A 25,910-nucleotide genomic window follows, 5' to 3' on the forward strand; every position below is an offset into this window, starting at 1 on the left:
GAATGTTATTGCTTTGCTGGGTTTTGTGGGGTTTTTTTTTAAGATTTTGTTTATTAGAGAGCCCATGTACAAATGGGTGGAGGGGCAGGGGGAGAGGGAGAAGCAGACTCCCCTTGGAGCAGGGAACCCAACGCGGGGCTCAATCCCAGGACCCCAGGATTGTGCCCTGAGCCGAAGGCAGACGCTTAACTGAGCCACCCAGGCGCCCCAACTTTCCATCCTTCCCATCCTCTCCTCTCTAGCCCTGGCTCTGAATCCCACTGGTTGGGGAGACCAGCAGCAGCTACTCTTTTTGGCAGAGATTTCTTTAGAACTTTCAGCTATATTTCTTCGGCAATTATTTGTCTGATTGCTTGTGGAAGTACTCCATGTTCCTGGCAGAAAACAGTGAGAGTGTAGATATAATTGCTCTTGAGGTCTTAGTGTGTATTTCGGTCTTTTCTGTATTTCACTATAAATATAGACTTGACTAAATAGGGATTTTATTACAGTAATAAGATCATGTATATATGCTCTTCAGTAAGCAGTTTTTCTTGGCAGACAAGAGATGGCACATATCTTTCCATATTAGTAAATGTGGATCTAGTTCATCTTTTTTCTTAATGGCTCCCTGGCCGTCCATTGTATGAATACAGAGCAGTGGCTGTGAGCATTTCCTCTTGTGGGATACTGAGGCAGTTTCCAGTTTTCTTGTTGCCATAGTCAATGCTGAGTTCCGTGGAAATTGCACGAAACCTCTAAACGCATGCGGTCCCGAGTGGGGCAGCCACACAGCACTGTGGCCTCTTCCCCAGTGAGCAAGCGAGCAAGCATGCTTCCCCAGTTCCTCCTGCTGCTTTTATGTGTCCTTGGGTATAGATTAGCCAGCCCTTTGCTATCAGCCAGGAAGGGTAGGTCAGGCTGACATACAGCTACAGTTTCTTAGAGTCTATGGAAAGGATCATGGGGAACAACATTTTATAACATCCACTGGGAGAATAACAGTTGGTGTCTCAGGGAGGACTTAGGCAGCCTCCGAATGCTTCCTCATGTAAGATCGGAGGCCCTGATTGCTGTGTTGGTGGTAATAAGAATAGCGATATAGAAACAACACCAACAGCACTAACGTCCTATGTGCCGGACAGATTGCAAATGCATTACCCGAATATCCGGCCTCACTGCTGGCATAGTCCAGGAAATTTGTTGTTATTGTTATTATTATATGTTTATGTATTTTTTTTTAAAGATTTTATTTATGTATTTGACAGGCAGCCAGAGAGAGAGGGAACAAGCGGGGAGTGGGAGAGGAAGAAGCAGGCTCCCAGTGGAGGAGCCTGATGCGGGTATCGATCCCATAACGCCGGGATCACGCCCTGAGCAGAAGGCAGACGCTTAATGACTGAGCCACCCAGGAGCCCCTATGTATTTATTTTTATTTTGTACTCTCAGGCCTTGAAGAACCAAAGACTTTTCCATTCTCTAAGCAGGGTTATGTTTTCCTTTTTAGGAACCCCCGCTGGGCCCCCCATTCTGTGTAAGATAGCACAACAACTGAGTTTGGGTCTTTTTATTTTATTTGATCTTAGTTTTTTAAAACATTTTATTTATTTGAGAGAGCATGAGTGGGGCGGAGGGGCAGAGGGAGAGGGAGAATCAGACTCCCTACTGAGCGCGGAGCCCTATGAGGGGCTCAATCCCAGGACCCTGAGGTCATGACCTGAGCCAACAGCAGACCATTGATGGACTGAGCCACCCAGGTGTCTCGAGCACACCTTGCCTTGATGTTTCTTTTTTTAAAGATATTTATTTTAGAGAGAGAGAGCACACAAGTGGGGGGAGGGGCAGACGGAGAGGCAGAAAATCCCAAGCAGACCCCGCAATGAGCCTGATGCAGGGCTTGATCCCGTGATCTGGAGATCATGACGGAGCTGAAATCAAGAGTTGGGTGTTTAACCAGCTGAGCCACCCAGGCGCCCCACACTTTGATCTTTTTAATGGCTGTGTACTGCTATACCAAGTGTATGGAATCCTCTCCCTGTGAATAGGCAAGTTACCGGCAATGCCCGAGGTTATGTGGCATTGTAAGCACAGACCCATCCTTGGGCTGCTCACCTGCACACACCTGGGTAGGTGATCACGATGGCTGGGTCACAAGTCAATGAAGGTACTGCCAGGTGGCTGTCAAAGGTGACCGTACCTGCTTCCACTCCCCTCAGTGTCTGAGAGGACCCACTTCTCAGGCCTCCATAAACACTTGTTTTACTTAACCTGATGGGTAAAATAGTATACCAGCAGTTTGCAGCTCATTTCAGGGCTGTTGAGCTGTAATGAGCATAGTAACCTCAGTGAGCCGCTATTTCTTGGGGGACAGCGGTCTAGCCCAGGTGTGGGGCAGGAAAAAAGTTGGCTACTAGTAGTCAAAACATTCCTCGTTGTCTTTTGTAAACAAGGAAATGGAGGTTCGCACAGTCAGCTGTGGATGGCAACCAGAGTCCCGGGAACAAATCTCCCTCCAGGAATTTTTGTATTGTGCTTTAAAAAGAAAAGTCAGTTGCATTAAACCCATCCGTTGCCAACAAGGCGTGGCGTGATTCTTTTCTGGGTTTGGCAAAAACGTAATTTTGATCCTGTGAAATAACATGCTCTTAAATTCTGAAATACTTTTTTCCTTGATTTTTTTTTTCTTTTCATTTTTTCAGCCAGGAGGTAATTTCTCTTGATATTCCTCCCTGAATGGAGGGGAGTCGGGGAGCGTTTGAGTCACTGGTTAAGAGAGTGCAGTTGGAGAGCCATGTGTCCCCGGCAGAGCACAGAGCGCTGTTCACAGCAGCGGGAATATGAGAGGAAACAGTGGTACTTTTGTTTGTTTGTTTTAAGTGCAGAGGTTCAGGAACTGTTTTAGTTTTAAACATGTCTGTGGCAGGGTTATTTATAATGGAAAAATCGGTGACACGCTCAAATTCTAACAGCGGAGAACCACAGGTGAATGGTGACGTTAGTAGTGACTTAGCACTTCCAGCTAACTTGTAAATTCATGATGTCATGTTTGTGTTTAAAAATGTAAGTCATGGGGGCGCCTGAGTGGCTCAGTCGGTTGAGCGTCGGACTGTTGGTTTTGGCTCAGGTCATGATCTTTTGGGTCGTGGGATCCAGCCCCGTGTTGGGACCTGCTCAGCGAGGAGTCTGCTTGAAGATTCTCTCCCTCTGCCCCTCCCCACTTGTGCATGCGAACTCACGATCTTGTGCTCTCTCTCTTTCTCTCAAAGAAATAAATCTTTAAGAAAACTAAAATTAAAATAATAAATATTTAAGTGATGTGTTCTCTGCCTCTTGGAGTGTCATCTTTTAGAGAATTCCAAATTTGTGCATTTTAAATGTGATCCAGCAGTTACACTTCCAAGAAATATGTCCTACTGAGATCTTGCACGATTGCATAAGGGTTTAGATACGAGGGTGTTCACTTCAGGACTGCCTGTACTAGGGATTGTCAGAGAGAATCCAAGTATCCTTCAACTGAGGTTAGAGAAGTACCTTAAGGTACATTTGTACAATTGCATGGGGTCAACCCAGCTGCCTGAACATAGGACATGGGAGGATATGCAAGGCCCCGTGTTAAGTGGAGAAGAGCAGAATGCTAGGGCTCTGGCCTGATGCTATACGCCTTTTGTGTTAACAAAAGCAGAGGAACAAACTTACAGAGAATCAACATCAGCCGTCAGCTGTGGTTGTCAGAGCAATGGGTCAGAAAGTACTTTCACTTTCTACTTCATATTCTGTAGTGTGTGTGGTTTTTTAATAGTAAGCAGATCATACATTTGGAATCAGGAAAATAATCACGATCACGATATATAAAGTACCGAGCCCCATGGGCCCACGCTCCTGAAAGGCTGTGAACTGTATTTACAGTGTGATTCCAGTCGTACAAAAAAATGCACAGGAAGGATCTGGAAAAGAACAAGTCCAGAGCATTGACGGTGCTCTGGGGGGTGGGGGCGCATGTGGCGGATTTGAATTTTGTCTTTTCTCTTTCCTGAGTGTTTTCATTAAGTATGAATTCACTTCCAAATTGGAAGGAAGAAATTCTTTCTTTATTTTTGGGTTTTGCAGAGATTGGAATCCAAGCCCCAGTGAGGAAGCCCTAGCCCTTGTGAACCGTGCGAGTGCGTGTGTTTTTCAGAAAGCTCAGTTGCTCTGCTTTTTCTCCTCTGAGCAGGATCCCAGCCGTGAGGCTGAGGCTCAGGCCGGCGACACGCCTGGGGTGCGGTCTTGCCCGGGCCTGAGTCCGTGGGAAGCTGAGGGATCCCCCCGGTGGGTGAGGAGGTCTGGAATTGCTGCGGGTCTGACACCCAGTGTCCAGCCCCCCCATCCAGCCGCCTCCCCCGTGGCTCAGGCCTCTGGCCCAGAAAGGAGTTTTGGCCTCACAGATCCTGCGAGAGGCTGCGGGGTAGGGGTTTCTTTAGGGAAGGAGCAGGAAGAGGTTACGACCCAGTGCAGGTGGAGGAGTGTTGGGAGGGGACAGGGAAGGATTCCACTGTGGGATTATAAAATCAATAAAATGAGCTTTTTAAAACAAGGGGATTGGGTGATGATACTGCTGAGAATCCGCCTTATCTCCATTACATGCCTTGGTCATCTTTCCCAATTTTGAAAGTTTGGGGGGCTATCTTTGGTCCCCACAATGATGCAGGGGCACTAAGGTGTTGAGAAGGTGGAGGGCATGGATGCTAAAAACCTGAAATGGGCAAAGCAGTTCTGCATGACGAATATTCTTGCGTCCCCAGGACCTTGGACTGTCTCATGGGAATCTCTTCCTAATCATCTGAGCCCAGAACTTAGCGCTCTGTTAATGTAAAGATAACATATCTTTGGCGTGGTTGGAGATATTCTGAGTTTAGGAAGGTTGTGTTGTCTACGATTTTCATTTAGAGCGATAAAATCGGGTATATTTATGATTTACACAATATTTACAAAAAGATGACGTTGACTCTGATAGGATCCAGAATTCCCACTAATAGAGTAAGCACAGTCGTTTGAAAGGGCTCCTTAGCATTTTAAGTGGATGTAATCAAAATGTGTTTAACCAGTCCCCACATGTGGGCATTTGGGTTGAATTTGGTTTTGCACATGACGATGCTTCTTTATATATATATGTATGTGTATGTATATATATAATTGCAGATTTGTGTGTTTCTCTAGGACACGTTTCTAGATGTAAAATTGCTGAGTCAGAATACAGGAATTCACGTTTTTCATTCAGTACATTGCCTAGTTGCCTTTGGAGGAGGGTTAGACCCATTGACTGTGTGGGAGGGCACCCGTTTCCCCATATCCCGGCCAGCACTAGTTATGAACAGTCATTAAAATGTTTACCAGTCTGGGGGCGACTGGGTGGCTCAGTCGGTTAAGCATCCAGCTCTTGATTTCAGCTCAGGTCATGATCTCGGGATCCAGGGATGGTGCCCAGAGTTGGGCTCCCCCAAGTGGGGAGTCCGCTTGAGATTCTCTCCCTCTCCCTCTGTCCCAACCCTCACTCACACATGCGCTTATGTTCTCTCTCTCTCCAAAATAAATAAATCTTTAAAATGTTTGCCAGTCCACGAAGCACCTGGGTGGCTCAGTGGGTTAAGCGTCTGCCTTCAGCTCAGGTCATAATCCTGGGATCAAGCCCTGCATTGGCGGCGGGGGGGGAGGGGGGGGAGGTCCCTGCTCAGCAGGGAGCCTGCTTCTCCCTCTCTCTCTGCTGCTCCCCTTGCTTGCACTCTCTCTCTCTGTCAAATAAATAAAATCCTTTAAAAAAATAAGTTTGCCAGCCCAAACAAGGCAAGACTATTTTTTTATTTTCAACTTTTTGTTTACGGGTGAAGTGCTATGTGCTTTCCTATGTGTATTGTGTTTCTTTGGTTTCATAGTTAAAATATGTCACTTCTGCCCATGGGAAGCCTGTGCCCAGGTGAGAACAAATAGGGTCTTTTGGAACTCTGTTCCTGAAAGGATAATTGTAGGCAGTGTTTCTCTCTCACTGATGTTGTCTGCCTCCCCAGAGCTGGGAGACGCTTGGGAAATCATGGGGCGGGAGGAGGCTGGGGCGGCACTGCCTCGCAGACCCTGGTCTAACATTTCCCTTCGCCTTCTGCAGGAAGCTTGGAAGCATGCGATCGAGAAGGCCAAACACATGCCTGACCCCTGGGCTGAGTTCCACCTGGAGGATATTGCCACGGAATGTGCCACACGTCACAGGTCGGCAGCTTGTCTGGGGGTGCTGTGTGGCCCCAGGTCTCAAGGAGTCCTTGGGGGTATGGGTCCTGCTTCTGCTCAGTGAGGCCTGAGTACCTTTGGAGGTCAAGGGGAAGGGAATAATGATCATATCTGCCACTATTTGAGCATTTATGCATGCTTCAGGCGCTGTGCGTGATCCCCTTTCTCGTCAGGGTGGTCCTCGAACGTACGTACACGTCAGGCAGGGCTGAGTCATGCTGCAGTAACAAATGCCCCAGAGGCTCAGTGCAGCAGCGGTGTACCTCTCACTTGAGTGAAGTTGGGTGAGAGCTCAGGGACCCTTGGGGGCCGCTCAGGCATCCAGGCTTCTCCCATCTCGTGGTTCCACTGTCTCACCACGTGGCCCCTACAGTTGCCACCGAAGGGAGAGAGAACGCACGGAGATAGCATGTGAGCTTTTTGAGGCCTCGGCCCCAGGAAGATTCGCAAAATGGAATTATGAGCGTCTGGAATTCCTATTTGGAAAGGTAGAGGGAGAGGAGTTATTTCAGGAGGTTTCAAGAAGAAAGAAAATAGCAAAAACCATAGAATACCATCATCAAGGGTAACTAGGATGATAACAGCTCTGTGTATTGAATGCATGTGACAGGCACCGTTTGAAGCCCTCTATGTGTGTGTGTTCATTAAAAAAAAAAAAGCCTGAAGTAGGAATCATGTCAAGTATTTGGGACCACTCTTGAGAATCTGATGAGGGCCATCCTAGAACGTTGCACACGTATGTCTGATTTTGTGCATGATATTAGAGGGCTCTTGGACCTATCCTGGATTTCACCCTCCTGTCCTATGACCTCCGTAGACCCCTCCAGTCTGAATCCTCTAAGCCAACACCCTGGGTCCCATAATTGCCCCAGGGGAGATAGAGGTTTGCCCAGCGTTACCCGGGTAGTTAATAAGCTAACCTTCTGACTCTCAGTTCAGTGTCTTTCAATTAGTCAGAACTCTGTTTCAAATGCAGGTGACAGAAACCCAATTCATAGTCTTTAGCATAGAAAGGAATGTTTGGCTCACACATGTGGACTTCAGGTACGGCTGGTTCCAGATGCTACAGGGACACTTTGGGCTTTGACCTCAGATTAGACTCTCTTACATCAGTGGCACAGATGCCAAGAGCCCCGCATTTCATTTCACCCAACAGAGAAGGATCTTTTCCTTCTCAGATAATTTTAAAGAAAAGTTCCACAATGGAATGTCATCGGTCTGGCTTTGGTTACATGCCCCTCTCTGAACCAGTCACGTGCCAGGGAGCTTTGCTCTGATTGACCATGTCTAGATCACATTCTGCAAGCCAGAAGGTGTTGGGTTTCAGTTCCACCCAGTCCACATATTCTGAGAATGGAGGATGGTGGTTCTCCAAAGGGAAATTGGGGTGCTGTTACTGAAAGAAGAGGGACCTGATGCTAGGCAGGCAGAAACGGTGTAGCTTTCTGCATCTTTCTGCAACGTGTCCCTGCTCCTTCCTGTGAGGAGATGGCTTAGAGCCTGGCATGCACCCCCTCCCTGCTGCTGGAGGCCCACCTCCTAGCAGGCCCTGGGGGCTGTGCTGGCAGCTAAGGCCAGCATTGTGGGGGTCCCAGTAGGGCAGGGTATGGGCTCTGTTCCTCCCTCCCTATAAGGCCAGCATGGTGACTGGTCGGTGACACATGGGCTCCAGGCTGAGGCACTCTCTCTACCAGGCAAATCTGTTTGAGGCCCAGCCAGGCCTAGAGCCAGGTTTGCTCTGGAAAGATTCCTAAGAAAGGAGAGATGGAATTGTTCTGGAACATTCTCTGTCTTGCTCTGCCTTGGGTGTCCTCCGGCAGCCCCTTCCTCGGCTGAACTCAAAAGAGACAGGGCCTCCCCTAGCCCTTCCTGCATCAGGACACCTTTGCTACCTGTACTGGGCCTCACACAGGTGCCTGGCAAGATGGAGCGTTCTGCCGCCTCCTGTCCCGGGACACGCCATTTGTTGTGTAGACTAGTTAAAATAAAGATATTTATCCAGTTGTTCATCCAATGTGTGTGTATTAAGCTTCCACATGTAGCAGCCCCTGCAGTGAAGAAGACAGACACAGACCTGGCTTTATGAAGTTACAGTCCAGTGGGGGCGGGGGGGCGATAGGGAACAAGCCCACCCACAGCACAAGTGCTGGGCAACACCTTGGAGAGGAAAGGGAAGGAGGCCAGTGGGGGTCTGGGAGGGGAGAGTGTCCACAGACCCAACCTGGGAGGTCGGCTGGGCCTGTGGGTGGAGTGGTCTCGATCCCAAGGGCAGCGGGAAGCCGGGAAAAGTCTTTTCACTTTTAGCCAGTGGGTGAGGGGATCCTGTTAGCGATGCTGTGCCCTGGGGTGGCTTCTCTCTGCAGGTACAATGCTGTCACAGGGGAGTGGCTGGAAGATGAAGTTCTCATCAAGATGGCGTCTCAGGTGAGCTGTCCGTGGCCCAGTGGGGACAGAGCTGAGTGCAGATTCTTCTTGACCAGACTTCTGTCCCTGTTCCCTCCCCTTCACACTCACTTAATTGTTCTAACTTTGGGGCATTCTCTATATTACTGTGTATTTATTTTATTTTTTGTAATCATTTTATTGAGATACAATTCACCCACCATACAACATACCCATTTAAAGCGTACGGGTTCGGTGGTTTTTGGTATAGTCACAGAGCTGTGCAACCATCACCATGATGGATTCCAGAACATTTCACCGTCTCCAAAAGAAACCCCGTACTTAACCCACCAGCAGCCAGCCCCCAATGCGCTCGTCTCCCCCAGCCCTAGACGACCACCCATCTGCCCTGTCTCTATAGGCTTACCTCTTCTGGACATTTTATATATGTATCATACATCAAAAGATGATCCTTGGGACTCTTGTCAAAAATCAGTGGACCATAAATGCGTATATCGGTTTTCAGAAATTGCAGGTCACCGCCTAAACCTGAGCTGTAAAAGGGATTCAGTGGCTCGCAATCATCCTTTTGGGGGAGGGGGGAGGAATAGACTAGAAAATGGAGCACTTCCTGCATTGTCAGGGGGAGGATGGTTGTGCGAAACTTTTTTTCCACATGTCACACACTCAGAAAAGGGTACACCTTGATGAGTTTCACAAAGTGAATGCTCCGTGTAACCAGTGGCCCCCTGAACGCCCCCCCCCCCCCCCCCCCCGGCAACTACTCCCTTCCCCCAAGGCTAAGCACCAGCTCAGAATCTACCGCCCTGGAGTAGTTTGCCTGTTTGTGTTTTTCCTATAAATGGAGCCGTTCCGTATGTATTCTTTTGAATGTGGCTTCTTCTGCTCAGTGTTTTGTCTGTGACATTCATACTTGTTTTTGCTAGCCCTGTAATTTATAGAATAATACAGAATAATAGAACAGAACAACAGAATATATTCATTCTCGTTGATGTATAGTATTCCGCCAAGTGAGTAGACCTGATTGATTTATCCATTATACTGTTGATGGACATTTAGGTTGTTTCCACTCTTTTTCTCTCTTTTTCTTTTCTTTTTTTTTTTTTTTAAAGATTTTATTTATTTATTGGAGAGAGAGGGGTGGGGAGGGACAGTGGGAGATGGACAAGCAGACTCTGTGCTGAGTGTGGAGCCAGATGTGGGGCTCGATCCCACAACCCTGAGACCATGACCTGAGCTGAAATCAAGAGTCAGACACTTAACTGACTGAGCTATCTAGGCACCCCTCCACTCTTTTTCTGTTACAGGAAACAGGAGGGCTGCAAAAACATTCTTTGACATGCACTGTTACCCCCATAACATCTTTACCCCCTGGGGGTTCTTCCCCTCAGCCAGGGTGGGGGGATGGTGGTCTTGTCATCCCTGAAGCCTCCAGGTTAGAAGTTCAGTCAGGCTCTAGTGCTGGGGTGACGGAGGGAGGGCTCCGGAATTTTAGGATTGCGATGAGGTCCAGGTGTCCATGTGGTGGGTGATGTCCAAGGGGAGAATCTGTTCCTGACTCAGGACTGCTTCTGGGTGGGGCCTGGGGCCTGATAACCCTCTCTTTGGTGTCTTTCAGCCCTTTGGCCGTGGAGCGATGAGGGAGTGCTTCAGGACGTAAGTGACTCAGCCTGGCTCTCGGGGACCCTGCCCAGACTCCCTCAGGCTCCTATGAGCGGGGGCATTGCGACATCTCTGGCCGAGAAACTGAGACCACGGCCTCTGCTTCTTGTAGGCCAAGCATCTCTGTGTCTGGTCTCCATCGGCCACACATTTGCCCTGGCTGTGGGGATGGGCTGGGGGAGGACATGGAGTATCCCACTGACCTCCGCTCTGGTGTTGGAGACCAACAGATGTGGGATAAGAGACCTTTAACTACATCCCTTAAGCCTCTTCCCAGCCCTTTGAAGGATGCAGTGGGTCAGGCTGGATCCCTGGTGGACCCAAGTACCCAGGCAGGCCCTCTGCTGTCCCCCCGCCCCCACCCCAGGAAGAAGCTTTCCAACTTCCTGCACACTCAGCAGTGGAAGGGGGCTTCCAACTACGTGGCAAAGCGCTACATCGAGTCCGTGGATAGAGACGTGTACTTTGAGGATGTGCGTCTACAGATGGAGGCCAAGCTCTGGGGAGAGGAGTATAATCGGCACAAACCCCCCAAGCAGGTGTGTGGCACCCCTCCCTGCCACCTCCCCACACAAGGTGGCCAGGGATGGAGACTGAAGACAAAGGCGACAGTGGTGCCGGTCATGGTCCCCTTCAAGGTCTTAACAGTAGCTAGTAATAGCCGTCACATATTGAGCACGATTCACTACATGCAGAGTCATATATTCCTAAAACGGAGCTCCGAGGTTGTTTGAGGTTGGAATGTTTTGATCCCATTTACAAATGGGATCTATTGGGGCACCTGGGTGGCACAGCGGTTGAGCGCCTGCCTTCGGCTCGGGGCGTGATCCCGGCGTTATGGGATCGAGCCCCACATCAGGCTCCTCTGCTATGAGCCTGCTTCTTCCTCTCCCACTCCCCCTGCTTGTGTTCCCTCTCTCGCTGGCTATCTCTGTCAAGTAAATAAATAAAATCTTTAAAAAAAAAAAAAAAAAAACCAAAAAAAAACCAAATGGGATCTGTTAGTCAGGATTTTTTTTGCAAATATTAGAAACCCACTCAAAGGGCTTAATGCTAAAAGGGAATTTATTGCCTCATGTAACTGAAAAATAGTGCTGGCCACAGATACGGCTGGATCCAGGACCAGACAGGATGTTGAGAATCTTCCCCCTTCTCTAGCCTTGATGTTCTGTGTGGCCTTGCTTGCAGGCAGCTTCTCAAGTTGGAATGGTGTGTTGGCCACAAGCAGCTGCAGGCTTACACGTTCTGTCTTCTCAGAAGCCTTGGTGGCATGACAACACCTGTTTTCCCAGAAGTTCCAAAGAAAGTCTCAGAACTGGGGTTCATTGGCTCTGATTAGGTCAGGTGCCTGTTGCTGAGCCAATCACAATAGCCAGGGGAGGGGATATGCAGATTGGGCAGGCCTGAGCCCTGCGCTTGCCCTCAGAGGCAGCAGTGTGGGTCCTTCCCCCAGACTATGCAGACTGAGATTGGTGGCTCCCAGGAAAAAGCAGAGAAGGGGAGAATGGATAGCATGTCTGCCCCTGGGGAACCCCAGGCTCAAAGGGGTTAAGTGACCTATCGCAACAGGCAGCAAAAGAGCCAGGGCTCAAATCCAGGTGTTCCAGGCCCCTGCCCAGTTGGCTTCTTCAGTTGAGCTCCTGGGGTGTTTAGTGACCTCAGGCCAAGCAGAATTTCCTGTTGCCTGTGGGCATTTGAAAAACAGCCATGTCTGCCCTGCCTAAATTCACTGCTCAGCTCTCCCACTGTTTGAACACCTATGAGATAACATGGTACTGTCTCTTGGATGTCTTGAGAGAGCGCTTCCAAGAAGCCAGCAGAATTTGTTGAGTGCCTGCTGTTTGCGTGGCCCTTGATTAAGTGCACTTGGAGTAGACCCAAGAAGCCACAGTCCCCACCCGTGGGGTCTGTGACCTCCTCAGTAATTTGCTTCGTGCCATCCTGGCCACTTTTCTCTTCCTCCCTAACCTTGTTCCTGCCTTAGGACCTTTGCTCTGGCTGTGCCCCCAGCCTGTATCACTGTTGTCGCCCCCCCAAGCCCCAGCCCCATCCTTGCATGTTGAGCTCCTTCTCATAGTTCAGGTCTCAGCTCATATGTCACCGGCTCAGCAAGGCCTCCCCGGGCCATCCTATATGAAGTAGCCCTCCCACTTTGTCCTCTGTCGCGTCATTCTGTCTGTTCTAGTTTCTTTTGCTTGGAGCAGTTAGCCCTGTCCGAAAGAGTCTTGTTCCTGTAGTTAATATTTGGGTTGCCTCTCTCCCCCAGGGGCAGGGATTTTGTGCCTTGTTCAGTCTGTCTTCGCAGTGCGTAAGTGCTCGGTGAATAATGTGGCCGGTGGAATTGAAGAAGGGAAAAGAACGTAGCTGTTTGAGGAGGAGCAGGCCATCCCTTGCTGGCTGCACCCCTGCAGCTACTCCTCTCCCAGTGAGCCCACTGGCCAAGCAGGTGGCCCTGCCAGAGACTTTCGTACAGGGATAGAGCCATATTTGGGGTGGGAACCTCTGATAACCAGCTGCTCCTCCCCCTTAGGCTGGTTCTCGGAACTGAGGCCATGTTTGGGGCAGTTCTCAGCTCGGGGCCTCCTCAGTCTCTACAGCTGTTGTCTGCCTGTTTAGTGACCCAGCCAGACAGTTCCTCGGATGGTTGTTTCCTTGGGAAACACAGACCTGGATCCTTCTATTGTGGGTGTCATTGAGGGGAGGATGGGGTGCCGTGGGTAATGTCTCAGGTCTTACCAACCCCACATTTCCTTCTGCATATAGATGAAACATGTGCTTGGTAAAAAATTCAGCAAGGAATGTCTAAGTTCCCCATACCTCCCCGTTGCAGGGAGAGAACCACCCTTTATGGTTCGGTGTATACTGCTCTAAAGTGGTGTCTGCTAGTAATATTAACATCAGCAAATGTTGACAGACTCTTTCATGTGTCACCAGATTTCATCCTCACACCGAGTGCGAGATCCCCATTCCACAGGCAGGGAAGCTGAGGCACAGTTGGTTCACATTCACGGTATTAATATAAGGCATGGGCTAAGCTGCTTAGCCTACAGGCCCATAAACGTGTGCCAGTGCAACTGGGTTTCTCTCTCTCATCGGACAGTCCCTCTTTGGTGAGCGGGCTCAGGGTGGGCTGGTGCCACGACTCCTGAAGTCATCCAGAAGCCTGGTTGGTTCTTCTGTCCTGCCTTCCTCTGGGGTGTGGCCGTGGGCTACGTGGCCAGGTTGGCCTCCCTGGCACATGTCCGCTCTACAGCCTCTGGTTGGCCAGAGGAGGGGGGGCAGGCTGGAGTTCCAGCATCGGGGCTGCTTGCTTCCCATTGGCCGGGCTTGGTCACATGGCCGCACCGAGCCCCCAGGGAAGCCAGGCCGCATCATTCCTACTGGATGGCTGTGCGTCGTGTTAGAACTCACATGGGCGGTGTCTTAGTCCCTCTGGACTGCTCTGACAAAATACCACGGATGGGCAACTTAAAAACTGCAGAAATGCATTGCTTACAATTTTGGAGGCTGGGAAGTCCAAAATCAGGGTGCCAGCATGGTCACATTCTGGTCAGGTCCCTCCCATGGTTCCTCGCCGGTGTCGTCTTCCTGTGTCCTCACATGCAAGTAGTGAAGGGGCTCTGTGTGGTCACTTTTATCGGGGCACCAGTCCCATTCATGAGGGCTCCTCGCTCATGACCTAATCCCCTCCTGAAGGCCCCACCTAATACCATCACCTTTGAGGGTTAGGATGTCAACATAGGAATTTTGGGGAGACGCATTTAGGCCATCATAGGGGTTTTCATTCTCAAAAGGAAAGGGGAGAGTGGGTTCTGGGGACGGTTGGCAGCTTTCTCTGCAGAGAGCTGATAACTGACGGAGCCAGGATTGGAGCCCGTGCAGGCTGGCTTCTCCCGAGCCCTCTGCTCCGATCTGCCGTCGGCGGCGAGGGCCGCCCGGCTCCTGCCTGACCTGCTCCCCTCCCCCCAGGTGGACATCATGCAGATGTGCGTGGTGGAGCTGAAGGACAGACCGGGCAAGCCTCTCTTCCACCTGGAGCACTATATTGAGGGCAAGTACATCAAGTACAACTCCAACTCAGGCTTTGTTCGCGATGACAACATGCGTCTGACACCACAGGTGAGGCCCTTGGAGGGGAGGGTCCCTGTGGGTGTGAGTCTCACCCCCAGAGGGTCCTCCAGCCTCATGGAGCCCCCCTGAGGTAGATTCTGAAACAGGACCACCCAGCCAGCTTCCGTGCGCAGACCTAAGGTCCCTGCAGGATTAAACAGGGCTCCTCCCTTTATCCTTTCCTCTCTACAACCTCTCCTTGCAGAGAAAGGCCCCACCATGGGCAGAGCTGGGGTGTTGCAGCCCCTTCTCGGTGGCGGCTGACCTGTGTCCAGTAGACCACAGCCTGGTCTCTTGTGGTCGGTCACCTTACTATCCCTGTCTCCCCCCTGCCCTACCCCCAGGCCTTCAGCCACTTCACATTTGAGCGTTCTGGACATCAGCTGATTGTGGTAGACATCCAGGGTGTAGGCGACCTCTACACTGACCCGCAGATCCACACCGAGAAGGGCACTGACTTTGGAGATGGCAATCTAGGTAGGTGGGGAAAGCCAGCTCGTTTCCATGGAGACCACACTCCCTCTGCCCCCCAAGTCTCCCAGCTTTTCGTGTGCCCAGGGAAACCCACTGAGGCGGTAGGTTGGCTTTTCTAAGATGGCGGGGATGGAAGCTTGGGACGCCTGACACCCGCCACGTCAGCGTGTTCGACGCCTGCCCCTGCCACGTTTATGGTGCCCGGTGCTGCCCCACCTCTGTCACAAAGCAGACTCCCCTGCTCTGTCTGCAGGTGTTCGGGGAATGGCGCTCTTCTTCTACTCTCATGCCTGCAACCGGATTTGCAAGAGCATGGGCCTCGCTCCCTTTGACCTCTCGCCAAGAGAGAGGGACGCCGTGAATCAGAACACCAAGCTGCTGGTGGGTGCCCAGTGGGAACCTGCTCGGAGGGACCGGGCCCTTCTGCTGCCAGGCCAGTAAACTCCTTCTCCGTGATGGCAGCCCAGGCCCTGTGATGCTTACTTGAAGAGTTTCAGGGCCAGAAGGATCTCAGCCTCATCTGTGCGCCTCGTTCTCAGATCAGTGCACAAAGCCCTTCCAAGTGTCCCCACTAACACAGTAACTGGGGTCTGCTTGATTGGACCTCTTTTGACCACAGTGAGGAGACCAAGTGTGTAGAGACAGAGAGTTGTGTGGTATGTGTATTTGTGTGGCATGTTGAAAAATGGCTGGAGTCGACTTGGACCTGGCTCTTTGGACACCTTACTATGTCCAGGATGTACCCGCCCCCTCCCCCAATACCTTGATCAGTTACAAGAGACTGTTGGCAAAGACCAGCTTGGGATTCTCGATGTATGGTGGCGGGTGTTCCCCAGCTCAGGGCTGTAGAGTATGGTCAGCACTTTGGGAATGCTGGCTGGCTTTGAACTCCTGTGCCAGATGCCCCTTTTTAGAGGCCTTTGGGTTAATCCCCCACTGATTATTTTTAGATTTCCTGCCAGTCCCTAAACAGGCACGTATGGGAGCTGTTGACTGAAAGGGCCTCGGGGTTCAGGTGAACAACATGCTACTGGAAGAGCCCTTCACTCCCCAAAGCTCCTGCGTGACACGGGTGTCCCTGTTACTTCTCCAGCAATCGGCCAAGACCATCTTGAGGGGGACAGAGGAAAAGTGTGGGAGCCCCCGAGTAAGGACCCTCTCTGGGAGTCGCCCCCCACTGCTTCTTCGCCTTTCAGAGAACTCTGGAGATGAGAACATGAGTGACGTGACCTTTGACTCTCTCCCTTCCTCCCCGTCTTCGGCCACACCACACAGCCAGAAACTGGACCACCTCCGTGAGTGATGTTTTGGTCCCTGGTCATCGTGCTTGGAGGGGACAAGCACCAGAAGGGACACCGCTAAACTGGCTTTCACTTATGTTAGTAAATCAGATATGGTAACCAAAAAGGGTCATGGCCCAGATGGTTTTATGAGTCAGTTCATTGAATAAATTTTCAAGATACAAGTCATCCGAATGCTAGAAAAACAACCCCTATTTTAGAAAACAAGGTGTGTTTATGAAACTAGCTAAACCTTTATACCAAAATTTAACAAAACAGCGAAAAAAGAAAACCTATGTTCCAACCTCACTTATAAATAAATACACAATATAGAAATTCTAAATGAGGTATGAAAAAAAGCTAGTAGTATCCTAAGAGACTACTCCGTCATAATCAAATAGGGTTTTTGCAGGCATCTGACAGCTGTTCCACATTAGGAAACTGATGAACATCATATGAATAGGTCAGAGGCGGAAAACAATCCTTTTTTTTTTTTTTTTTTTTTTTTTAAGATTTTATTTATTTATTTGACAGACAGCCAGCGAGAGAGGGAACACAAGCAGGGGGAGTGGGAGAGGAAGAAGCAGGCTCCCAGCGGAGGAGCCTGATGTGGGGCTCGATTCCAGGACTCGGGGATCACGTCCTGAGCCGAAATTGAAGTGACAGAGTTTGCTGCTGCTGTGGATGTGGGGTCTGCAGGAAAGAGGGGAGGCAAGGCTGACTCCGGGGGTTTGATCCAAAGAACTTCAAGGGTGGTGTGGCCGTTCATGCAGCTGGGTGAGGCCACAGAGGAGCAGAAGAGGAAGATTTTAGTGTCAAATGTCAAGCCTTTTGGACATTTCCACTAGAGGATCTTGGGTATAGTTTGAAGCAGGAGTTGACAGAATTTTCTTAGATGGCCAGAGGGTAAATCTTTTAGGCTTTGTGGGACGTACGGTTTCTGCATTAGCAGCATGACGTGGCCATGGTACTCAAGTGAACAGGCGTGGCCTTGGTCCAATAAAGACACTAAATTGTATATTTTATGTAATTTTCACATATCTCAAGATACCATTCTTTTAAAATGTTCAACCACTTTAAAATGGAAAAACCATTCTTAAAAACCACGTTAAAAAAAGGAAACAAGCCGGATTTGGCTGTGGAAGTTCAGGGCGGGAGATTGAAACTGGGAACCACCAGAAGCCATCTGAGGCTTCCCCAACTTGTAGCTACTCATTGGGCCCCAAATAGACACATGGCGGTTGTTCCTTCACACCTGCACCTCACTGAAGGCCAGCCGGGGCCCAGGTACGTTCCCTCTAAGCACATTGCACAAGTATATTTGCATTACAACTTCGATAAGTTGTTTGTTTTTTTTTTAAGATTTATTTATTTATTTTAGAGAGCGGGGCGGGGGGCAGATGGAGATTTCCAAAGAGACTCTGTGCCAAGCACGGAGCCCAATCCAGGGCTTAATCTCATGACCCTGAGATCATGACCTGAGTTGAAATCCAAGAGTCAGTCGCTTAACCGACTGAGCCATCCAGGTGCCCCAACTCTAAATAAATTCTTGAGGAAGAACGGTAGCCCCCCCAGGTGCCGACAACATTCTTTTCCCATTTTTGCATCTTCTTAAAAAAATTTAAAATGAAAAAAGGCCTGGTGGCAGGTGCATTCAGTTCTAGGCTGTAGTTGGTCTTTTATAAACAGTTCTGGCGGAGCTGGTGCCTTATCTCTGTTTTCTCTTGCCCAGATTGGCCTGTGTTCAGTGACCTTGACAACATGGCACCCCGAGACCACGACCATCTGGACAACCACCGGGTAAGCTGGAGCGGGACCAGGGGAGCAGGGCGGGGAGGAATGGACTCACTCCTAGTCAGGACCAAGGCTGAATCCTCAGAGCCAGGTCTGCTCCGGGGAGCACAGAGGAATGCAGAAAACTCTCAGCCTCCTGCCCAGGGCAGTGGTGTCCTCTGAGAGGAGCTGGCTCCATCGCCGTTCCTGGAGACGGTTAAAGAAAAGGGAATCCAAATTAGCAACAGTGCAACCTTCTGGTAGATGCCGAGCGAGCTCAGCCCGGGGCTGGTCTGGCCATGTGCCTGTGGATAGCGGTCCTGGGAGAGGGAGCACTCCTGGGTTTCAGACGAGTATCTTACAGCACGGTCCGATGTGATGCTCTCAGGCTGGATAAACAGGACAGGTTTCCAGCAGCCTCTGGCTGATCCGCGGTAGGAAGCTGAAGGAGTCACATCCGCATTTACACAAACCAAATTACGGTGTCAAAATAAAAACTCATAGGAATCTTAAAAACAGACTGGGCTGAGATGTCGCCCTTGCACAGACCTCAGGTGCACTTGAAGCTACACCCTGGGATTGCTCCAAAGGTTCAAGTCACTCTTGACTGCTTTTCAGCGTTTTTGAGTGGAAGAAAAAAATAAGAGTCGCTGACATTATGGAATTGTCACTATGGGCAGACACTGTTTTAAGAGCTTGATAGATACTGGGGTGCCTGGGTGGCACAGCGGTTAAGCGTCTGCCTTCGGCTCAGGGCGTGATCCCGGCGTTATGGGATCAAGCCCCACGTCAGGCTCCTCCGCTATGAGCCTGCTTCTTCCTCTCCCACTCTCCCTGCTTGTGTTCCCTCTCTCGCTGGCTGTCTCTGTCCTGTCGAATAAGTAAATAAAATCTTTAAAAAAAAAAAAAAAAGAGCTTGATAGATACTCTCCTTTAAGCCCCAACAACCTATGAGGTAGATCATTTTTTATTCCTTTTTTTTTTTTTTAAAGATATTATTTATTTATTTGACGGAGAGAAAGCACAAGCAAGGGAAGCGGGAGAGGGAGAAGCAGGCTCCCTGATGAGCAGGGAGCCCGACCTGGGGCTCGATCCCAGGACCCTGGGATCATGACCTGAGCCAAAGGCAGACGCTTAACCGACCGACCCACCCAGGTGCCCCTTTTTATTCCTTTTATAGTAGATTTCATTCTAGACTTAGAATAAATTTTAGAGTTTCAGAGTAGCTCACACATTCTCATGGTTGAAGAAGGAAAGGTACCAAAGATTAGTAAGGTGAAAAGCCTGTCTCCCATCTGTCCCTCAGCTGCCTGCTTCTTATCCCCGATCTCAGCAGCTGCCTGGGCAGTGCTCTCATGATCCCTGATTTAGGATGAGGACACTGAGGCACAGAAAGGTACAGCCACTTTTGCCCACTGTCATTCAGTGATGGAACCACGGTTCAAATCCACGCCACCTGGCCTCAGACCCACTCTCTGTACTACTGTACTTTGCTTCTTTGCTCCACCCTGGTGTGGGTATTCCCCCCATTTCTCAGATGAGGTAATAGGTGTGGAAAGGTTGGCTTCCTCGCCCGGGGTCCCAGAGCGAGAAGTGCAGAGCCGGGGTATGAGCAGGCTCTCTGTTGCTCAGCTTGGGACTCAGTCCAAAGGGTGGGAGGAGGGGCCCAAGGTCAGGTAGTGGGTGGCGGGGGGAGGGGGTGTTGCAAGGAGCCAGCTACTGGGAGCTTCTGGGTATGGCCTGCTCTCCATTTCCAAAACAGCGTTTCACTCAGCATGCCACACGATTCAGTCGAATGTCTGTAAATTACATCTCAATTTTAAAAATTGAAATATTTTTTAAAAAAGAAACCAGAATAGCCTTTCAGTTCACACAGAACAAAAGCCTTGGGGGAGGTGGAAGAGAAATCCATAGTTCTAGATACAAGGGCAGGGCCTTTTCACGATATGCAGCTCATCAGGGTGGTGGGATTGCTGGCCAGACCAGAGGCCAAGGATTCTACTGTGCATGTTTGCATGGCTCCCGCCTGCCTAGGAGAGAGATCCATTTACGCTGGTGACACCAAACCTCTTTTAAATACGTATTTATTTAAGTAAAAGAAAATGGCTTATCTATAGACAATTAGGAAGTATGAATTCACGAAAGTGGTTTTACCTGGAGTGGGAAGGGGTTGAGGGTAGGGAAGGGTGCACAAGAGGTCTAGATTTTAGCAGTAATGTTTTCATTTCATTTAAAAATGAATGATGTGGGGCGCCTGGGTGGCTCAGTCGGTTAAGCATCTGCCTTCAGCTCGGGTCATGATCCCAGGGTCCTGGGATCGAGCCCTGCATCGGGCTCCCTCTCTGTCTGCTCCTCCCCCAGCTCATGATCTTTTTCTCACTCTCTCTAAAATAAATAAATAAAATCTTTTAAAAAATTAAAAAATAAAAAATCTGAAGTAACTAAGGCCTAATGTTAGGAGCTGACAAAGCCGGGTGATAGGTGCCTGGGAGTTCATCTTAGTATTCTCTGTTCTTAGTGGAAAGTGGGAATACTTCTGAGTAGGATGGAGAAGGAAGCATGAAAGTATGAGCTGGATAGTGATGCAGGTGACATGCGGAGATGGCCGGAACCCACCAGTGCAATGAGTGAAGTTTTAGAGATCCTGAACTATCTAGAAGGATAAAAAAATAGGTCCTTGTTTTGGCAGAGGGCTTCACTATAGTAAATATTGCTCTCAGTGCTACACTGGTGTCCTTGGGTCATATCTTACAAACCAGCCTTTGTTTTTCTGCCTGTGGAATGAGTGAGCGGCTCTTCATAATAGCACTTCCTGTGGTCCACTCTCAGTGGGTAACACCTCACTTCATCCTCATCCTTGGATGTAGGTGCTATAGGAATCCCGTGGCTAAGGAAACTGCTGCTCAGGGCCCAGCAGGCAAGTCACAAAGCTCAGACATGCCCAGTTTGCCTCCAGAGCCCAGGCTCTCTGCCACTACTTTATACTGCTCCCTTGTCACCCACCCAGCAAGGGCAGAGGGAAGAGAATGTTCATTGAGGTGATAGACAAAGGAGAGAGAGCACATGGCTGGGACATCCAGAAACCACTACCACTCAGAGGACCACTGAGACCCTAGGACCATCTTCTCTCCACAGGACTCTGAAAACAGTGGAGACAGTGGATACCCCAGTGAGAAGCGGGGTGAGCTGGATGACCCAGAGCCCCGCGAACATGTAAGAAACCCCCAAGAAATGAGACCAGAGTATTTATTGCCTCATGGTCCAGGAGGATGGAAGGGTGGAGGGACACATGAGTGGGTCTTACGAACGTAAGAGGTAAACAGATGCACGAGATCGTTTCAGATAAAACTAAATGCAGGGCAGAGGATAAAACAGGGTCATGTGGACCAGAAAGTTTAGTAAGGGGACAAGTGTGGGGGATTAGGGTTGAAAGTGTTGGACAACTCTTAGGGCAAAGCTGGAACCTCTGGTTGGTGGGTGGAGAGGATGCTGGATAATAGGTCAGAATGACCTATTGGAGTAGGTGGGAGGGCCCAGCTCCACACGTGGTGTTCCGGCCTCCCTGGGGAGGGCGGGGTTTCAAGGCAACCCAGCAGCGTCCTGATGAGGGTGGCTCTGGCGGTGTCTTCCACTGAGAGGTCTTGCCCTGTGCCAGAGTTGAGTCTGAGCCTTCACACCAGTCTTGCGGGCGGCCCTTTGGTCTCAGCTTTGTTACTGCAAGTCAGACTGTTACGGGAGCTTTGGTAAGAGGAAGGAGGTTTTCTTGGTGCTCATCTGCCACGATCCTGTGCCTTGAGTCCTTTCCATTTGTGCACACAGGGTGAGGGCAAGGCTGTGGGCACTCCAGCCTATCGGTCCTGCTTGTTACCCTGCATCTTCTCTGCTTGGCACACAGGAGTTCCAGCTGCCCTTCCTAGGGGACAGGCCTGTCCCTTCGGAGGAGGGTCCCCTGGAAGGAGGGTCCTATGGGGAGGGGGGGTGGCCGGGCCTGTCCCGTAGAAGGTTTCCCCTGGAGGGGAGGCAGGGACCTGTTCTTAGGAGGGAGAGCTGCTGTGTGGCTCACCACCCTCCTCTTCCCTCAGGGCCACTCCAACGGTAACCGGAGGTACGAGTCAGACGAAGACAGCCTGGGCAGCTCCGGACGGGTAATGCGCCCTGGGGCACCCTTGTCATGGCTGCGTGCTTGCCTTTTCCAGCCTCTGTTTTTCCTCTCCTGTCACTGCTGTCTGCCCAGGCACCTCACACACCAACTAAAGGAAGATTTTGCAAAGGAGCCAGTCCCCCTGGCAAATACTTTTTGATCCCTTGGCCTGGGCAGGGCACCTGTGGAGAGGAAGAGAGAAGAGCAGGATAGCCCCTCCTGGGGAGGCGGGGGTGGTAAGGGCCACAGCTCATGTGTCAAAGTCATGCCCACAGAACCTCATAGCATTAGTTAATTAACTTCTTGCAACCACCCAATGAGACAGGCTAATGTTATTCATCCCCATTTACGAATGAGAAAACCGAGATCTTAAGCAGCTTTCGCCGGGTTAGCAGGCAAGTATTACTACACGGGTCATTTACACCATGCGGTATTGATTTACCACGTGGGACAGGGTCTCAGCATGGTGTGGAGCAGGGTGGTTCAGCCGTGGTGCCGTTGACTTTCTGGGCTGGGCCCTTCTTGGTCGTGGGCGGGGGTGCCCTGTGCATTGCAGGATGGTTATTGTTCACGTTCACGCGGCTGCCTGGCTCTGTCCTGCGAGGACCTTTGGAAGACAGTGTCTTTAGCCGGGAACAAGATGTGGTTTTCAAAACCCATCCCCCAAAGCATCCTGTTGATGCACAGAGGAAAGCGGAGTGGATTTGCTGCAGGGTCTGAAGTCAGGCTTTTCTGGCGCATTGCATGGGTCACAGGCCAAGGGGGCAGCTTAGGGTCCAGCCTCCCAAGCAAAGCCTGCTTGAGAAATGAGAGCGAAACGCTTTGAACTGCTGCAGTGCGTCGGCTGGCCTTTGTACTAGGATATCCCCACAGCGCCCATAAATTGGTAGGATTTGAGGGATTAGAAGTGGAGCCATGTTTGTCCAAGAAAATTTGATACCTTCAGGGTTTGCTCCCTGCGTCTTGCCAGCCAGGTTCATGCAGTAGGAGCGGCCGACGGCTGGTGATGGCGCCTGCATCCCTGCCCCTCATTCCCTGACCTATAAACTCCGGGCCCCGGTCTCTCCTGCAGGTCTGCGTGGAGAAGTGGAATCTCCTCAACCCGTCCCGCCTCCACCTGCCGAGACCTTCCGCCGTGGCCCTGGAAGTGCAAAGGCTTAATGCTCTGGACCTGGAGAAGAAAATCGGGAAGTCCATTCTGGGAAAGGTACCTGCGATGCCCGTCTCAGAGCCCTCTTGCCACTGACCCAAAGCCCGGCCCATGCTTCTGCTCCACTCTTCGCTTCCTCCTGCAGGCTGCCAGGGTGCCCGGGGGTGGAGCTGCCCAGGCAGCTGGGCCAACACCCAGGTGTCTGTGTGGCAGGTGCATTTGGCCATGGTGCGCTACCACGAGGGTGGGCGTTTCTGCGAGAAGGACGAGGAGTGGGACCGCGAGTCGGCCGTCTTCCACCTGGAGCACGCAGCCGACCTGGGCGAGCTGGAGGCCATCGTGGGCCTGGGGCTCATGTGCTCACAGCTGCCGCACCACATCCTGGCCGACGTCTCTCTGAAGGTGAGGGGTGGCAGGGACCCAGCCACGGGGGTGTTCCGTCATCATCCTCCCCATCCTGCAAGTTTGTGTGTGCCCCAGAAACTTCCTGAACACAAGTTAGGGCCAGGTTCTTGCCGGTTAGCTGAAACTGGCGGGATTGGGCTCTGCCCCTGGAGGACGAGTGCAAGGTGACAGTAGGTTTCCAAGCAGTTACGACCGGGCGTGATGGGAGAAGCAGAAGATACTGGGGGAGGCAGGTGGGGAGGGGCCCCGAGTGGGTGTCCCAGGGTCAAGGGAGGCTTCCTGATACCAGGTTCCAGCTGTGTCCTCAGTAGTGAGAACAGAGCCCGACACACAGTACATACTCAATGTACGCTTGCGGAACAGATGAATAAGGTACCCTCTGAGTTAGACCCTAAAGCTGAGTGGGAGTCAGCCAGGCAGAGTGCAGGACGTGAGCCGTCCAGGCAGGGGGAACAGAGGTGACAGGACGGTCAGAGCTGGAACTTTATTTGCCGCTGACCTGAGCAACTTCTTTGCTGAATCAGATAATAGTTTTAAATACTGAGAAATGGGTCTTCAATTTCCTGTGTTAGTGTCATGATTACAGATGTGACACACTTTTAAGTTTAACCTGCATTATCAATATTTTCTCCGTCCCTTTGTTTTCATCAAAAAGAACAATCAAACTCTGATCTGTAGAGGGGCGCCTGGCTCAGTCGGGGGAGCACATGACTCTTGATCTCGGGATTGTGAGTTCAAGCCTCATGTTGGATGTAGAAATTACTTAAAAATAAAACCTTTAGGGGTGAGCCTGGGTGGCTCAGTTGGTTATGCACTTGATGAAGCAGTTAAGCGTTCATTTCGACTCAGGTCACAATCTCGGGGTTGTGGGATAGAGGCCCGAGTTGGCTCTGTACTAGGTATGGCGCCAGCTTAAGATTCCCTCCCACTCCCTCTGCCTCTCCCCCCGCTCTCCCTTTCAAAAAAAAAAAAAAAACAATAAATAAGTAAAATCTTTAAGGACAAAAAAACTTCCTGATAATTTCACAGTCAGCTGTCATGAGAGTGACGTACAGCAGCCTAGGCCCATTCCCCCAGCATCCGCCTGCAAGCCTGGCACAGAGAGGACGCTCAGAAGGATCTGAGGCCTGCAGAAAGGAATCTCAGAGCCCAGGATGAGTGGTGAGGGGCCAGGACTGGGGGGCAAGTCTCCTTGTGACCTCAGGCTGTTTGCACACACCACACCCTGGCACCCTTGTAAAGGAATCGAGAGGCCATTTCAGTTTCCCCATCTTTAGGCATCCCGAAGGCCTTTCTCTGGAGGATGGACTCTGGCAGCTTCCACTAGCAGGAGTGTGGTGGGACAGAGCTTTGTGGTTAGGACAGGGCAGGCCGGAAGGAAGTGAGCTGTGTCCCAGCAGGCTTATGGCTTAGCAAGTAAAACGATGGGCATGCACCCTGAGAAGCCGCTGTGCGCTCTAGAAAGCCCATCACCCACTTTCTCCAGTGACCCCCTCCTTTGGAACTTGCGTTGCTGTTGTTGTTTTTGCTAAGACATGCATTTATTCCACACGTTTTTTGAAAGTCTCCTACACTTGGCACTGTCCTAGGTTCCTGCTCTCATGGAGCAAACTTTTCAGGTGGGAAAGGATGTCGTACAGACCATAATTAACAAATAAGAATCTTTCCAACAGAATTAAAAATAAGTAGCCTTTATTGAGCACTTCCTGTGCCGGGCATTGTTCTGATATGCTGGGGAAAAAAATACGACAGGGAATGTGACAGAGGGGCTGGACAGACTTCTCGTGTTAGGACACAGATTCTGGCTACAGGGGAGGCTGAGAAATGTAGTTTTTAGCTTTTCATCCATGTGCTGGCAAAAATATGGTGGAGGAGAATGGATATGGGGACAACAGGTGGTCTTCTTGAAGCCCAAAGGTTGAGAAGGGCCTGGTGGGCTGATAGGAGGGTTTGGGATTTGTCTCTGAGTAAGGTAAGAAGCCATAGAGCAGCTTTTGATAGAGTACTATGACCTGACTTGGTCTTTAAAAGCATCTCTGTGGCCGCTGCGATGGGAAGGATCTTGGGGGAGCAGCATGGAAGCAGGTAGGAATGGGGAGTGTTGGTGGGAATGTAACAGGGTGCAGCCACGGTGGGAAACAGTTGGGCAGCGCCTCCAAAGGCCAAGCATAGAGTACATGTGACCCAGCGACTCCACTCCTGGGTATCTACCCAAGAGAATAAAAACACACATCCATGTGAAAACTCGTAACAGATGTTCATAGCAGCATTATTCACA

General features: G+C 50.6%; 1 protein-coding gene across 7 annotated transcripts in view; it reads left to right on the plus strand.

Moving 5' to 3' along the window:
- Positions 1 to 25,910, plus strand: part of EEF2K (eukaryotic elongation factor 2 kinase) — a 76,586-nt gene that overhangs the window by 41,021 nt on the left and 9,655 nt on the right. For all 7 annotated transcript variants that reach the window (XM_048224630.2, XM_026515585.4, XM_048224627.2 and 4 more), the window contains 13 exons: positions 6,116 to 6,216; positions 8,598 to 8,658; positions 10,256 to 10,293; positions 10,667 to 10,838; positions 14,269 to 14,418; positions 14,754 to 14,886; positions 15,137 to 15,264; positions 15,977 to 16,178; positions 17,896 to 17,963; positions 21,072 to 21,149; positions 22,019 to 22,081; positions 23,150 to 23,284; positions 23,441 to 23,629. In XM_048224630.2, coding sequence (XP_048080587.1) covers positions 6,116 to 6,216; positions 8,598 to 8,658; positions 10,256 to 10,293; positions 10,667 to 10,838; positions 14,269 to 14,418; positions 14,754 to 14,886; positions 15,137 to 15,264; positions 15,977 to 16,178; positions 17,896 to 17,963; positions 21,072 to 21,149; positions 22,019 to 22,081; positions 23,150 to 23,284; positions 23,441 to 23,629 — 1,518 coding nt within the window. The remainder of the gene's footprint in view (positions 1 to 6,115; positions 6,217 to 8,597; positions 8,659 to 10,255; positions 10,294 to 10,666; positions 10,839 to 14,268; positions 14,419 to 14,753; positions 14,887 to 15,136; positions 15,265 to 15,976; positions 16,179 to 17,895; positions 17,964 to 21,071; positions 21,150 to 22,018; positions 22,082 to 23,149; positions 23,285 to 23,440; positions 23,630 to 25,910) is intronic.

Source organism: Ursus arctos, unplaced genomic scaffold (assembly GCF_023065955.2).
Source record: "Ursus arctos isolate Adak ecotype North America unplaced genomic scaffold, UrsArc2.0 scaffold_2, whole genome shotgun sequence".
In the NCBI taxonomy this organism is placed as follows: Eukaryota; Metazoa; Chordata; class Mammalia; order Carnivora; family Ursidae; genus Ursus; species Ursus arctos.